At 36.5% G+C, this 17,242-nt stretch overlaps 1 protein-coding gene across 1 annotated transcript in view; it reads right to left on the bottom strand.

The window, feature by feature from the left end:
- ANKRD13C (ankyrin repeat domain 13C) overlaps positions 1-17,242 on the bottom strand; it is a 93,442-nt gene that overhangs the window by 58,193 nt on the left and 18,007 nt on the right. The window contains exon 2 of the mRNA NM_001435024.1: positions 1,377-1,418. Within this exon, the coding sequence (NP_001421953.1) occupies positions 1,377-1,418 (42 nt within the window). The remainder of the gene's footprint in view (positions 1-1,376; positions 1,419-17,242) is intronic.

The raw sequence follows: 17,242 nt of genomic DNA, 5'->3' as shown, positions 1-17,242 counted from the left end.
GAATCCTCACTTTTCAAGATAACTGAGAATCCAGATAATTATGGCATCTGGGAATAGGCTTAAAAAGTAGATCTTTTGGGAATTCCTTGGTGGTCCAGTGGCTAAGACTCCATGCTCCCCCTGCAGAGGGCACAAATTCCATCCTGGTCAGGGAACTAAGATCTCACATGCTGCAACTAAGACCCAGTGCAGCCAAATAAATAAATTTTTTTTTTTTTTAAAAAAAGGAGATCTTTTAAATCATCTATGACCTGTTTTTCTGTTCTGAAGAATAAACAAGTACTAACTTTTTATTATCTATCAAAATAATTCTAGACTTATGAGTTTATAAAAAATAGTCCATATTAAAGAATCTTATAAAACTCTATGAATATTAAAAATATTATAATATTAATAAACTTAATATTTGGAAACAAGAGTCTCCTGATATTATACTTACTTGAAAAATAACCAAACAAGGGAAAAAGTTTCGAAAGGCATAAAGGTTACTATAAGATTTTCACTAACTCTTTGAAAAAAGTGCTATGAAAAATGAGAAAGTAGTTGTGTTTTTTAATATACTGAATCCTAGACTCAATTAGCAAATCAAATAATCAGGTGAATGTTTTAAAATTCAAAACATAAAACTCATCTTAAAATTTTAAAACTGACTATACATGAGTGAAGTCAGTTTAAAACTGATTCAGTTCAGTTCAGTCACTCAGTTGTGTCTGACTCTCTGCGACCCCATGGACTGCAACACTCCAGGCCCCCCTGTCCATCACCAACTCCTGGAGTTGATGCAAACTCATGTCCATTGAGTCAGTGATGCCATCCAACCACCTCATCCTGTCATCCCCTTCTCCTCCTGCCCTCAATCTTTCCCAGCATCAGGGTCTTTTCAAATGAGTCAGCTCTTCACATCAGGTGGCCAAAGTACTGGAGTTTCAGCTTCAGCATCAGTCCTTCCAATGAACACCCAGGACCGATCTCCTTTAGGATGGACTGGTTGGATCTCCTTGCAGTCCAAGGGACTCTCAAGAATCTTCTCCAACACCACAGTTCAAAAGCATCAATTCTTTGGCACTCAGCTTTCTTCACAATCCAACTCTCACATCCATACATGACTATTGGAAAAACCATAGCTTTGACTAGACGGACCTTTGTTGGCAAAGTAATGTCTCTGCTTTTGAATATGCTGTCTAGGTTGGTCTTAACTTTCCTTCCAAAGAGTAAGTGTCTTTTAATTTCATGGCTGCTGTCACCATCTGCAGTAATAAAACTGATTATACATGACTGCTGCTGCTGCTGCTGCTAAGTCGCTTCAGTTGTGTCCAACTCTGTGTGACCCAATAGACATGACTATACAACAACAAAAAAAGGAAATACTTACTAACCTTTATTTCCTAACATCACAGCAAGATGTAAAGGAGTGTTTCCTAAAACAGAAACAAAAACAAATCAAATTAGTATAAAAACACTGGGAAAATTATTTTAAAATGGTTTCAGCTCCTTCAGAAAGTTCACTGACGAATTTTAAGCAAAAATAATGTGACTACAAAATGATCCACCTTATGTGGTAAAGTCAAGGTCAAAGGACGCAATGGTTTCTAAACACAGCATATCCTACTTGTCTTTCCCCCACCTCCCATGAAAAATATCCATTTTGCCTTTGGGACTTATCCTTCAAATAAATGTCAGATTCCTTTGCTGCTAATTTCTCTAATTTCTCTCTTTATCAACCTTTGTTCATTCAGCATACAGTTTAAATACCCACTACACACTCATCCTTGCTCATCTCAGTAAGATTCAATCCTGTCCTCAAGTTTTAAAAAATAAAAGAAAATGAAAACACTAACTGGAAAAAATATATTCACCCCTATGTTCACTGAAGCATTATTTACGATACCCATGATAGGGAAACAAACTAGGTGCCCATCGACAGACAAATGGATAAAATGTGTGTGTGTCTGTATGTATTACACATTCAATGGAATGTTATTTGGCCATTAAAAAAAGAATGAAATCTTGCCATCTGCAACAACACAGATGGACCGTGAGGGCATTATGCTAAGTGAAATAAGTCAGATAGAGACAAATACCATACAGTCTCACCTATATGTGGAATTTTTTAAAATACATACATACATATATATATATATATAGACATACACACACACATACACAGAGAGAGAGAGAGCGAGAACATACTGGTGATTGCCAAAGGTGAAGAATAGGAGAGTAGGTGAAATGGGTGAAGAGAATTAAAAGGTACAAACTCAGTTAAAAAATTAAGTCCTGGGGATGTAATATATGGCATGGTTACTATTATACTGCATTTGAAAATTGTTAAATGTAGATCTTAAAAGCTATCATCACAAGAAAAAAAAATTCTGAACTATGTATGGTGATGCATATTAATTAGACTTCTTGTGGTAATCATTTCACTATATACAAACATGAAAACATTAGGTTATAGACCTGAAAGTAATAAAATGTTGTACATCAATTATACTTCAATTTAAAAAAAAAAAAGTATATTGCAAAGGTAAACAATTTCCTCTGTCTCAATATGCTAAATCAAGGTGGGTCTATAGAAGATACATTTTCTGTTTTGCTAAAATCAGTACCTTGTTATTGTAAACATTTGTTTCTGATCAGCTCCAGAGAAAAAGAAATCTACATATACAAGTATCAATTTCCAATTTGATTGGTTAGAATAAGATCGTCTTCTACCTTTTCTAAATATTGAACTAATTTCATGTGTTGCATTCACATTCTATGAAAATCTCTATCAAAACCAAAAAGTAGTCACAAAAAGTAAACAAAACTAGTTGACAAACTGATGCCAGAAACAGCTCAACACTAAGCCAAAACCAAAGCCTTTACTTTGGACTTTCATTCTTAATTCCCATTTCAATCTCCTCTCTAAACTGGAATAATAATTTTAAAACAAAAACTTCACCATGTTGTAGTTTCACTTAAAAGGCTTGACCGTGGTCCACATTTTATCTTTAACGTGGCATAAAAGGTTCTTGAGATAAGTCCTTACCTTCCTTTCTTCTCCTAGTTTCTTTCTTACCCCATATTTCATCTGAATTGCATGCAATAAATTCTCCAGTAGCTGAGATTCTTGATATTTTACACACATTTTGTTAATTCTTCCTACATATTCCTTCCCATTGGCCTAGCAAGTTAATACTCACCTTCTAGGGCTTAGCTCAAACATCATCTATCCACTGAAGCCTTCTCTAGATAATCAGATGTTCCTCTGCACTGCTCCCACAGCCTTCTATACCTATCTCTTTATTGAAGAACTTTCCACACTAAACTGTACTTTTTATGTAGAAACATCTGTCTCCTTCATTAGACATTAACCTCAGTACAACTAGATACATATTTTATTCATTTATGTATATGAAATGCTTCCAATACACATATAACATTCAAAATACAGTCAATAAGCATTCGTGAATGAAGGCTTCAGAAAAAGCTCTGATAGCAACAAACCCTAAAAATATCACTAAAATGCAATAGGCATTACCTTAGGCAAGTATTGCACACTCAAATATTTCCAGAATTGGGTTATGTAACTGTAAAAGTTTTCATGTTATTTTTCTTACATGTTTATAAGAATATGTTTATAAAAGCATTTAGCCCTTGAATTTCCTTAGACTGAACATTTTTATTATGGATTAATAATGACAAGAGTACTGATGTTTCCTAATTCCTTTTTGCGTACATTTTGACAATGTTTTTCTAGGATTCTGTCCATGTCATCTAAATTGTCATCTATTGTCACATATTTTGTTTATAAATATCCTTCCACAATTTATAAATGACATTAAAATTTATGCAGTTGCCCCACTTTTCATTCACATCTGTTATTTGTGTTTCTTATTTGATCAGTCTGAGGTTCATTACTTTTACGCATCTTTTTAAAGAACACAGTTTTGGCATGTTGCAACTTAACACCTGTTCTAAATAATTGTTGCCTTTATTATTTCTTTTCTTCTGTTATTTGGGTAAAACAGACTTAAGTTGGGAAATTAAGTAAATTAAATTGTTCTTTTCCTAATTTCTTGAAATGAATTCTTAGATGCTTGGTTTTTCACCTTTTCCTAATATCTTTATCTTTTGATTACTAACCTCTAGTTTAATTGCAATTTGATCAGAGAACAGACTCAATATAATTTCAATCTGAAACATGTTGAAAGTTGCATTATGGTCAAGTTTAGTCAATTTTTGTAAATGTTTTCTGTATGTTTGAAAACAGCATGTAACCTGAGGATCTGGGGTGCAACATTTCAAATAAACATACTAGGTCCAGTTTGTGTTGTTCATACTTTTTGTATCCTTACTGGTTTTCTTGTCAGCTTATTGTTAAAAAAAGAAAGCTAAAATCTCCCACTATAACGGGAATTTCTATACTTCTTATATTTCTAGCAGTATTTGCTTGGTATATTTTCAGCCTATGTTATTAATTACAAATCAAATCCTTAAATACTTTCCCAGTAAAATGAATGATTTTTTCCTCTTGAAGCACCTCTCTTTATCTCAGGTATTTTCTGCTCTCAAACTACCACACAATTGCACTCATCTCACACGCTAGTAAAGTAATGCTCAAAATTCTCCAAGCCAGGCTTCAGCAATAGGTGAACCTTGAACTTCCTGATGTTCAAGCTGGTTTTAGAAAAGGCAGAGGAACAAGGGGTCAAACTGCCAACATCCGCTGGATCATGGAAAAAGCAAGAGAATTCCAGAAAAGCATCTATTTCTGCTTTATTGACTATGCCAAAGCCTTTGACTGTGTGGATCACAATAAACTGTGGAAAATTATGAAACAGATGGGAATACCAGACCACCTGATCTGCCTCTTGAGAAATTTGTATGCAGGTCAGGAAGCAACAGTTAGAACTGGACATGGAACAACAGACTGGTTCCAAATAGGAAAAGGAGTACATCAAGGCTGTATATTGTCACCCTGTTTATTTAACTTATATGCAGAGTACATCATGAGAAACGCTGGACTGGAAGAAACACAAGCTGGAATCAAGATTGCCGGGAGATATATCAATAACCTCAGATATGCAGATGACACCACCCTTATGGCAGAAAGTGAAGAGAAACTCAAAAGCCTCTTGATGAAAGTGAAAGTGGAGAGTGAAAAAGTTGGCTTAAAGCTCAACATTCAGAAAACGAAGATCATGGCATCCGATCTCATCACTTCAGGGAAAATAAATGGGGAAACAGTGGAAACAGTGTCAGACTTTATTTTTCTGGGCTCCAAAATCACTACAGATGATAACTGCAGCCATGAAATTCAAAGACGCTTACTCCTTGGAAGGAAAGTTATGACCAACCTAGATAGCATATTCAAAAGCAGAGACATTACTTTGCCAACAAAGGTTCATCTAGTCAAGGCTATGGTTTTTCCAGTGGTCATGTATGGATGTGAGAGTTGGACTGTGAAGAAGGCTGAGCGCTGAGGAATTGATGCTTTTGAACTGTGGTGTTGGAGAAGACTCTTGAGAGTCCCTTGGACTGCAAGGAGATCCAACCAGTCCATTCTGAAGGAGATGAGCCCTGGGATTTCTTTGGAAGGAATGATGCTAAAGCTGAAACTCCAGTACTTCGGCCACCTCATGCAAAGAGTTGACTCATTGGAAAAGACTCTGATGCTGGGAGGGATTGGGGGCAAGAGGAGAAGGGGACGACAGAGGATGAGATGGCTGGATGGCATCACTGACTCAATGGACGTCTCAGTGAACTCCAGGAGTTGGTGATGGACAGGGAGGCCTGGCGTGCTGTGATTCATGGGGTCGCAAAGAGTCTTACACGACTGAGCAACTGATCTGATCTGATCTGATGATGTTAATATTGGAGAAGGAAATGGCAACCAACCCCTGTATTCTTGCCTGGAGAATTCCATGGACAGAAGAGCCTGGGACGCTATAGTCCATGGGGTGCAAGAGTCGGACACGACTTAGTGACTACAGTTGTGTTAACCACATGATGTTAACACAACTATACCAATTTTTGACTGGTATTTACATGGAATATATTGTTCACTCCTTTCACTTTCAATTTTTATATGCTGTATTTCAAATGTGTTTCCAATTGTATGCAGCTGGGTGTTTTTTCATACAGTAAGACAGTATTTATCATTTAACTGTTCGAGCATTTAATCCAGTCTCATATATTATACTTAATTATATTTAAGTGAAAGTTGATCAGTCGTGTCCGACTTTTTGCGACCCCACAAACTATACAATCCATGGAATTCTCCAGGCCAGAATACTGGAGTGGATAGCGGTTCCCTTCTCCAGGGCATCATCCCAACCCAGAGATGGAGCCCAGGTCTACCCACATGGCAGGTGGATTCTTTACCAGCTGAGCCACTAAGGATATTATTGGAGTTTAACTCTACCTTCCAGCATTGTGCTTTTCATTGTGCTTTCAATATTTGTCTTGCCAGTTCCACATTTCTTTTTCTCATCTTCCTACCATTTTCTAAATTGATTATTTTCATATTTCCATTTTGGTTTTCTGTCTGTAGATGGAAGGTATATATTTATTTTTACTATTTTTATAGTAGTTATCCTAGACATGCACTGTCTGATATGGTAGCTATATGTGGTTATTGAGTATTGGAAGTGTGGCTGGTCTGAACTGAGATGTGCCATAAGTGGGATGTTTAAGACTTTAGTATGAAAAACAAGAATGTAAAATATCTCGATAATGTTTTATATTGGTCATCACATTAAAATAATGTTTCAGATATTTTGGGTTAAATAAGATGTAGTATTAAAATTAATTTAACCTACTTCTATTTTATGAGGCTAATAGAAAATTTAGTTTTAAGAGAGGCTTGCACTGGCTTTCTATTAGATAGCACAGCTCTAAAGTTTACAATATGCATCCTTGATTTATCAAATTCTCATGGTAAATGGCACATTACCCTTGAAAGCAAGTCAATGACCTTAGAACACTAACTTCATTCCCTCCATCCAGACTTACATGCTGTTATCTAGTCTCGTGAGTTTTTATTTGAATCTTACAGTCAATATTCATTTAGGATTTCTTACCACTTTTGTTACTCTTCATTCCTTTCTACTTCAGAATCACTTTTATTCTACCTGAAATACATCCTTCAGTATTTCTTTTAGTGGTGGTCTGATAAGTGAATTCTCTTAGGTTTTGTTTGCAAATGTTTATTCAACTTCAAAGGGTACTGTAAAGGGTATATAATTCTTGATTAGCTGTTATTTTCTTCAGTATTCTATGTGGTCTTATGGTTTTCTTTCTTGTTGAGAAGTCAGCTATAGGAATTTCTACTGTTCTTTCTAAAGTAATACGAATTTTCTGGCAGCACTTAAGTTTTTTTTCAGCCATCTCATTCCAATGTGCAATTCTTTTTTTTTATTCTGGGTTTTTCCAAGAGAACGCACTGGTCATAGCAAACACCCTCTTCCAACAACACAAGAGAAGACTCTCCACATGGACATCACCAGATGGTCAACACTGAAATCAGATTGATAATATTCTTTGCAGACAAAGATGGAGAAGCTCTATACAGTCAGCAAAAACAAGACCGGGAGCTGACTCTGACTCAGATCATGAACTCCTTATTGCCAAATTCAGACTTAAATTGAAGAAAGTAGGGAAAACCACTAGACCATTCAGGTATGACCTAAATCAAATTCCTTATGATTATACAGTGGAAGTGACAAATAGATTCAAGGGATTAGATCTGATAGATAGAGTGCCTGATGAACTATGGACGGAGGTTTGTGACACTGTACAGTAGGCAGTGATCAAGACCATCCTTAAGAAAAAGAAATGCAAAAGGCAAAACGGTTGTCTTAGGACGCCTTACAAATAGCTGAGAAAAGAAAAGATGAAAAAGGCAAAGGAGAAAAAGAAAGATAAACCCATTTGAATGCAGAGTTCCAAAGAAGAGCAAGGAGAGATAAGAAGCCTTCCTGAGTGATCAATGCAAAGAAAAAGGAACACAATAGAATGGGAAAGACTAGAGATCTCTTCAAGAAAATCAGAGATACCAAGGGAACATGTCATGCAAAGATGGGCTCAATATAGGACAGAAATGGTATGGACCTAACAGAAGCAGAAGATATTAACAGGTGGCAAGAATACATAGAAGAACCATACAAAAAAAGATCTTCGTGACTCAGATAACCACGATGGTGTGATCACTCACCTAGAGCCAGACATCCTGGAATGTGAAGTCAGGTGGGCCTTGGAAAGCATCACTACGAACAAAGTTAGTGGAGATGATGAAATTCCAGTTGAGCTATTTCAATCCTGAAAGATGATGATGTGAAAGTGCTGCATTCAATATGCCAGCAAATTGGGAAAACTCAGCAGTGGCCACAGGACTGGAAAAGGTCAGTTTTCATTCCAATCCCAAAGAAAGGGAATGCCAAAGAATGCTCAAACTACCGCACAATTGCACTCATCTCACACGCTAGTAAAGTAATGCTCAAAATTCTCCAAGCCAGGCTTCAACAGCACATGAACCATGAACTTCCAGATGTTCAAGATGGTTTTAGAAAAGGCAGAAGAAACAGAGATCAAATTGCCAACATCCGCTGGATCATCGAAAAAACAAAGAGAGTTCCAGAAAAACATCTACTTCTGCTTTATTGACTATACCAAAGCCTTTACTATGTAGATCACAACAAACTATGGAAAATTCTTCAAGAGATGGGAATACCAGACCACCTGACCTGCCTCCTGAGAAATCTGTACGCAGGTCAAGAAGCAACACTTAGAACTGGACGTGGAACAACAGACTGGTTCCAAATCAGGAAATGAGTACATCAAGGCTGCATACTGTCACCCTGCTTATTTAAATTATATGCAGAGTACATCATGCAAAATGCCAGGCTGGATGAAGCACAAGCTGGAATCAAGATTGCCGGGAGAAATATCAATAACCTCAGGTATCCAGATGACACTACCCTTATGGCAGAAAGTGAAGAAAAACTAAAGAGCCTCTTGTTGAAAGTGAAAGAGGAGAGTGAAAAAGTTGGCTTAAAATTCAACATTCAGAAAACTAAGATCATGACATCTGGTCCCATCACTTCATGGCAAGTAGATGAGGAAAAAATGGAAACAGTGACAGACTTTATTTTGGGGGGCTCCAAAATCACTGCAGATGGTGACTGCAGCCTTGAAATTAAAAGATGCTTGCTCCTTGGAAGAAAAGCTATGACCAACCTAGACAGCATGTTAAAAAGCAGAGACATCACTTTGCTAACAATGGTCTTTCTAGTCAAAGCTATGGTTTTTCCAGTCATCATGTATGGATGTGAGAGTTGGACTATTAAAAAAACTGAGGACTGAAGAATTGGTGCTTTTGAACTCTGGTGTTGGAGAAGACTCTTTAGAGTCCCTTGGACTGCAAGGAGATCCAACTAGTCCATCCTAAAGAAATCAGTCCTGTATATTCATTGGAAGGACTGATGCTGAAGCTGACAACTCCAAGACTTTGGCCACCTAATGTGAAGAACGGACTCATTGAAAAAGACCCTGAGGCTGGGAAACACTGAAGGCCGGAGAAGGGGACAACAGCAGATGAGATGGTTGGATGGCATCACCGCCTCTATGGACATGAGTTTGAGTAAGCTCCGAGAGCTGGTAATGGACAGGGAAGCCTGGGATGCTGCAGTCCATGGGGTCACAAAGAGTCAGGCACGACTCAGTGACTGAACCGAACTGAACTGGGCTTCTTAAATCTCTGAATTGATATCTTTCATCAATTTTTAAAAATTCTCAGCAATTGTCTTCTCAAATACTCCTTTCGCCCCATATCCTCTCTCTTCTCTCCTGGTGTTCAGTTAACATAAAACTGCTGTTACCTTTTTAGTTTTTAAAAAATTTCTTTCCCTTTTTCATTGTATTTTTCATTGTATTTCATTGTATTCTGATATATTTCCAAGATCATAAGTTCAGTCTTCTTCAGGATCTAAACCCATTTATTTAGTTTTTAACTCAGGATTATACATTTCCATTTGAGAATTTCTATTTAGTTCTTTTCCAGATATTTTAATTTTCATAGTTCCAAGTTCTCTAATAAATATTCAACCCCGTCTCTCATCCTCCAAGAAAATCATAAACATTGTCATTAAAAATCTCTGTCCATACAAACTACTGTACATAAAACAGATAAACAACAAGGTCCTACTGTAAATAGCACAGAGAGCTATATTCAGTATCTTATAATAAACTATAATGGAAAAATCTGAAAAGGAGTATGTATAACTGAAACACTTTGCAATACACCAGAAACTAACATAACATTATAAATCAACTGTACTTCTATTAAATAATAAAAAATAGTCCCTATCTAATAACAATTACAATAAATGAAGCTCTGATGATTGTTTCTCTTATTGCTTCTCTCTGGTTCTCATTCACATTGTCCAGTTTCCCTGTAATGCTGGTCATCTTTAATTATAAGCTGAATGTGATATTTAACCAACTCCTTATGCAAAAATCTTGAAGCCTAAGAAACAAATCCTTCAGAGACTTTCATTTGGTTCTGCCATATGGCTGGGGGTACTAGACTAACCCAGGGGCTGAAATTTTTTTCTGGCCCTCATGACTCAAAAGTATGATTCACTCTGTATCAGAGCTGATTGACCTGCAACTGACCCTTATTCCCAAGTGGCAGCTCTTCAAGTTTTCATCCCAAAGACCAGCATTTTTAAGAGATATCCCACACCTGGTAGGCCCTGAGAGTGAAAGTGTTAGTCACTCAGTCGTGTCCTACTCTTTGCAACCCCATGGACTGTAGCACTCCAGGCTACTCTGTCCATGTAATTCTCCAGGCAAGAACACTGGAGTGAACAGCAATTTCCTTTTCCAGGAGATCTTCCCCATCCAGGGATGGAACCTGGGTCTCCTGCAGTGCAGGCAGATTCTTTACCACCAAGCCACCAGGGAAGCTCAATCTCCATCTTTTGTCCTCTTAGCTCACTGAGACTGTCAAAAATACCACTCAGCCTCTTAACCACTTCTTCAGGATTTACAAAAGCTACTGGGTTTTCATCTTCTGCCAGATCTTGGACCAGGGGTTCCTTCCTACCTCATTAGATCTTCAATGCCCTTAAAGTAGAATATTTTATTCTTTGTTTTTGTTCAGTCACCCCGTTGTGTCCTACTCTTTGTGACCCCATGGACTGCAACATGCCAGGCTTCCCTGTCCCTCAGCATCTCCCAGAGTTTGCTCAAGTTCATGTTCATTGCATTGGTGATGCCATCCAGACATCTCATCCTCTGACACCCTCTTCTCCTGCCCTCAATCTTTCCCAGCATCGCGAACTTTTCCAAAGGGTCATCTGTTCGCATCAGATGACCAAAACACTGGAGCTTCAGCATCAGTCCTTCCAGTGAATATTCAGGGTTGACCTCCCTTAAGGTTGACTAGTTTGATCTCCTTGCTGTCCAAGGGACTTTCAGGAGTCTTCTCCAGCACCAGATTTCAATGGCATCAATTCTTTGGCATTCTCTGCCTTCTTTACGGTACAGCTCTCACAACCATACGTGACCACCAAGAAGACCATAACCTTGACTATACAGACCTTTGTCAGCAGAGTAATGTCTCTGCTTTTCAACACACTGTCTAGGTTTGTCACCGCTTTCCTGCCAAGCAGCAATCGTCTTCTGAGTTCATGACTGCAGCCACCATCCACAGTGATTTAGGAGCCCAAGAAGAGGAAATCTGTTACTACTTCCACCTTCTCCCCTTCCATTTGCTATGCAGTAATGGGTCTGAATGCCACGATCTTATTTTTTTTTAATATTTAGTTAAAGCCAGCTCTTTCACTCTCCTTCATCCTCATCAAGAGGCTCTTTAATTCCTCTTTGCTTTCTGCCACTAGAGTGGTATCATTCACACATGAGATTGTTGATGTTTCTCCCACCTATCTTGATTCCAGCTTTTAACTCATGTAGCCCAGCATTTCTCATGATGTGCTCAGCATATAGGTTAAACAAACAAGGTGACAGCAAACAGCCCTGTCATACTCCTTTCTAGATCTTAAACTAATCAGTTGTTTCATACAGCGTTCTAACTGTTGCTTCTTGACCTGCACACGGGTTTCTCAGGGGACAGATAAGATGGTCTAGTATTCTCATCTCTCTAAGAGCTTTCCAGTTTGTCATGATCCACAGTCAAAGGCTTTAACGTAGTCAAAGAAACAAAGATTCTGAAATTCCCTTGCTTTCTCTATAATCCAGCAAATGTTGCCAGTTTGACCTCTAGTTCCTCTTCCTTTTCTAAACCCAGCCTGGACATCTGGAAGTTCTTGGTTCACGTAATGCTGAAGCTTAGCATGCAATATTTTAAGCATGACCTTACTACCATGGAAGATTAAGTGCATCTGTCCAATGGTTAGCACATTCGTTGATACTACCATCTTGGGAGCTGGGATGAGGATTGACCATTTCCAGTCCTGTGGCCACTGCTGGGTCTTCCAGATTTGCTGACATAATGAATGCAAAACTTTGATGGCATCGTCCTTTAGGGATCTGAATAGTTCTGCTGGAATTTTATTCTCATTTGCTTCTAAAGAAGACTGGTCCTAATTATCTAGTCATCATTACTAGAGGCAGAAGTCCTACTTTGATTTTATTTGTTAACTTTTCTCTATCTTCGTTAATACTTTGCTATTTTTTTATACTTTTTTGATGAGTGTATAAAGATGCAATAACTTTATGAGTACTAATGATCATACCTTCTATCAAAATATAATTACTCTCTTAGCATTTTTAAATCACTTTACCTCAAATTCAACTTTATCAGCAATTGACAGTCATAGCTTTCTTTTCTTTACCACCAACACAACAATAAAACTTACAATTTTCACTATTCTCCAAGGATATATGAAAGTTCTTTTCTTCGCTTTAGTTACGAGATGTCATAGTTACTATTTCTGGAATTTCTTCACTACTGTTTTCTCTTAGTAACAAATGCTGTACCTTAAAAACACAAACCAGGGAAGACACATGACTCAAACCCAACTAGTCTGATACCCAATTAGAAAACTGCTAAGTTTCAGGTGTATAACATAGTGATTCACAATTTTAAAGGTTATATTCCATTTATAAAGTATAGGCTATATTGTCTGTATTATATTATACTCCTTATAGCTTATTTATTTTGCACATAGTGGTCTGTATCTCTTATTCTGCTATCCTCCTCTTGTCTCCTTTTGCTTCTCCCCACTGATAACCATTAGCTTGTTCTCTATATCTGCGACTGTTTGTTTTTTGTTATATTCACTGGTCTATTTTACTTTTTAGAACCCACATATAAGTAATATTATACAGTATTTGTCTCTGACTTATTTCACTTCAAGTTCATCCGTGTTGCTACATAAAACAAAATTTCATGGCTGAGTAATATTCCGTTATATATAAATCACATCTTCATCCATTCATATTTGATGGACACTTAGGTTGCTTCCATATTTTGGCAATTGTAAAGAATGCTGCTATGAACACTGGGGATGCATGTATCTTTTCAAATAAGTGTTATCAGTTTCATTCCGATAAATACTCGAGTAAAACTTCTGGTTCTATTTTTAGTTTTTTGAGAAACTGCCTTACTGTTTTCCGTAGCAGCCGCACCAATTTGCATTCCTTACAACAGTGTAGGTTCCGTTTTCTCCATATCCTTGTGAGTATGTTATTCATGTTTTTTTTAATTAATTTTTATTAGAGTACAATTGATTTACTATTTGTGTTCTTTTTGGTGACAGCCATTCTGACAAGTGCGAGCTGATTTTGATTTTAATCTGCATTTCTCTGATAATTAACATGCCTCTTAGCAATTTGTATGTCTTCTTTGGAAAACTGTTTATGCAGACCTTCTGCACACTTTTTAAATAGGTTTTTTGTTTTTTTTGTTTTTGTTTTTTTGATGTTGAGCTGTATGAGCTGTTTATGTATTTTGGATATTAACCCCTTGTTGGTCAGATCATGTGCAAATATTTTCTCCCATTCCATAGGTAGTCTTCTCATTTTGTCAATAGTATCTTTCACTATGCAAATGCTTTCTGGTTTAACTAGGTCCCATTTGTTTATTTTTATTTCCTTTGCTTAGGCAACAGATCAAAAAAATATTGGTACTATTTACATCAAAGAGTGTTTTGTCTATGTTTTCTTCTAGGAAGTACTGGTCTTACATTTAGGTCTTTAATTCATTTTGAGCTTAGTTTAATAAATATATGGTGTTAGAAACTGTTCTAATCTCATTCTTTGACATGTAAGCTGTCCAGTTTTCCCAGCATCACTAATTAAAGAGAATGTCTTTTCTCCATTGTGTATTCTTGCCTCATCTGTCATAGACTAATTGACCAACATGCATGGGTTTATTTCTGAGCCTTCTGTTTTGTTCCATTTATCTAAATATCTCTTTTTGTGCCAATACCATACTGTTTTGGTTACTGTAGTTTTATAGTAGACTGAAGTCAGGAAGCTTGATCCCTCCAGTTCTGTTCTTTCTCAAGATTTCTTTTGCTAATCAGGGTCTTTTGTGTTTCCATACAAATTTCAGAATTATTCATTCTAGTTCTATGGAAAACACCCTTGGTGTTTTGATAGGGATTGCAATAATTCTGTAGGCTTCTTTGGATGGTAAAGCCATTTTAACAATATTAATTCTTCCAAACCATGAACACAGTATAACTTTTTGTCTGTTTATTTAATCTTCAATTTCTTTCATAAGTGTTACTGTCAAGCCTTTTTTTCTGTATTCAATTTAGATGTTTTAAAATGAAGTGACTATATTTTTTTAAATTTCCATAGTATCTTGATAATTTGGATGGTTTTCTTCCCATCATGATTTACCAGTTTTAAAGAAACAAACTGCTTTATGTGTTACTAAAAAACAAGGCAATTATTTTCTAAACTTCTATTTCTTACAGTTCTTAATAGAGACTTAGGATACTTATATTGATGCTTCTTTTATAATAATCATTTTCAAAGACTCTCACATGGATTTTTTTTTTTTCTGCTTTTCCATCTTGGAATGATTCATTGAGCTCTAGTATGGGAAAGGGCAAGCATATTGCCCTTGCTTTTCTCTCAACGTCCAAGAGAAAAAGTAGCAGAAACTCCTCTACATGCTGAATCTAAAAGAACAAACTGATATTTAAGTACTTTCCTATGACACTCTAAATAATACAAAGAAATCAAACAGCTGAGGGATTAAGGAGTTGCTTGCATATAACTCAAAAGATAAGGAGAATGGTACAAGGCTTCTATCCAAAAACTAGAAAATACTATTGAAAAAAATTAAATAATACCGAAATACCCCAAATTCATGGATTAAATATTGTTAAGATAACAATGCTCCCTAAATTGGTCCATAAACTCAAAGCACTCTCCATTAAAACTCACTGGCTTTTTGTTGAAAACTGACAAGATGATCTAAAAATTCATACAAAAATTCAAGGGACCCAAAATATTCAAAAGAATCTTGGGGAAAAAACCAACAAAGTTGGAGAACTCATACTTTCCAATTTCAAAACTTACTACAAAACCACAAGAATCAATAGAGTGTGTACTTGCATAAGGACAGAAGTATATATCAATCACACCATCAAAAATTCATTTAAAAAAAGATCACAGACCTAAATGTAAGGATTAAAACTCTAAAATCCTTAGGGAAAAAAACAAAGGAGTAAATTTTTGTGATCTTTAATTAGGTAATGGTTTCTAAGATACACCAAAGCTCAGCAAAAAGAAAATAAATTGGATTTCACCAAAATTACGTTTTATGTTATAAAGGATAAAATCAAGAAGAGGAAAAGACAACCTACAAAGGAAGAAAGTATTCTGCAAATCATAGGGTTTTGTATCCAGAATATGGAGAAGGCAATGGCACCTCACTCCAGTACTCCTGCCTGGAAAATCCCATGGACAGAGGAGCCTGGTAGGCTGCAGTCCATGGTGTCGCGAAGGGTCGGACATGACTGAGTGACTTCACTTTCACTTTTCACTTTCACGCATTGGAGAAGGAAATGGCAACCCACTCCAGCGTTCTTGCCTGGAGAATCCCAGTGACGGCAGTGCCTGGTGGGCTGCCGTCTCTGAGGTCCCACAGAGTCGGACACAACTGAAGTGACTTAGCAGTAGCAGTATCCAGAATATATAAAGAACTCTTACAACTAAATAATAAAAAGACAACCCAATTTAAAAATGGTAATATATGAATAGCCATTTCTCCAAAGAAGATATACAAATGGCCAAAAAGCACATGAAAATATGCTCAATATCATTAGCCACTAAGGAAATACAAATTGAAACCACAAGCAGATACAACTTTATGCTCACTTGGATGCCTATAACCAAAGACAGGTAACAACAAATGTTGGCAAGGAGGAGAAATTGAAATCTTCAAACACTGTTCTTGGGCCAGTGAAATAGTGCAATCACTTTGGAAAATAGTTTGGCAGTTCGTCCAAACAGTAAACACAGACTTAACACATGACCCAGCAAAAGGTATACACCCAAGAAAATGAAAACATCTCCACACAAAATATATACAAGTGCTCATGAGAGCATTACTCAAAATAACCAAAAGGTAGAAACAACTCAAATTTGCATTAATTGATGAGTATAAATAAAATGAGAAATACCCATACAATGTAATCTTAATTGTAAAAAAAAAAAAAAGGAATCAAGTACTGATACATGCTATAACACAAATTAAAAAAAAAAATGTGCTAAGTGAAAGACCACATATTGTGTCATTTTCTTTCATATGAAATGTCTAGAATAATAAAATCTAAAGAGACAGTAGATTAGTGATTGTCTAGGGCTGGAGGAAATGGAGTGGGAAGCACTGAAAGGTAAAAAATACATGATTTCTTATTAAGGTGATTAAAATATTCTCAACTTGATTGTGGTGATAGCTGCACAACTTAGAATTTACCAGAAACCATTTAGCTGGATATTTTAAATGGTTCAACTATACACTAAAGGGATTATATCAGAATAGGAGAAGAGATAAGGAAGTGGAGGTTAACACATTCACTGAAATAATTTTTAAAAAAAACTTCCTTAAAAACGTCTTTTTACCAGATTTATTTTACCTTATCAACCATCACACCCAGGTTAGTCTAGCTCTCAACTAAAACAAGCTTTCTTGCACACTTGCTTCTTCAGTGTGAATTTCTCTATTCAAAATAAGGTACTGTATAAAAGCTTTATTTTTTTCGACAATTAT

This window comes from Bos taurus, chromosome 3 (assembly GCF_002263795.3).
Source record: "Bos taurus isolate L1 Dominette 01449 registration number 42190680 breed Hereford chromosome 3, ARS-UCD2.0, whole genome shotgun sequence".
Taxonomy (NCBI): Eukaryota; Metazoa; Chordata; class Mammalia; order Artiodactyla; family Bovidae; genus Bos; species Bos taurus.
The sequence above is the reverse complement of the archived record's forward strand: the minus strand, read 5'-3'. Positions and strand labels throughout refer to the sequence as shown.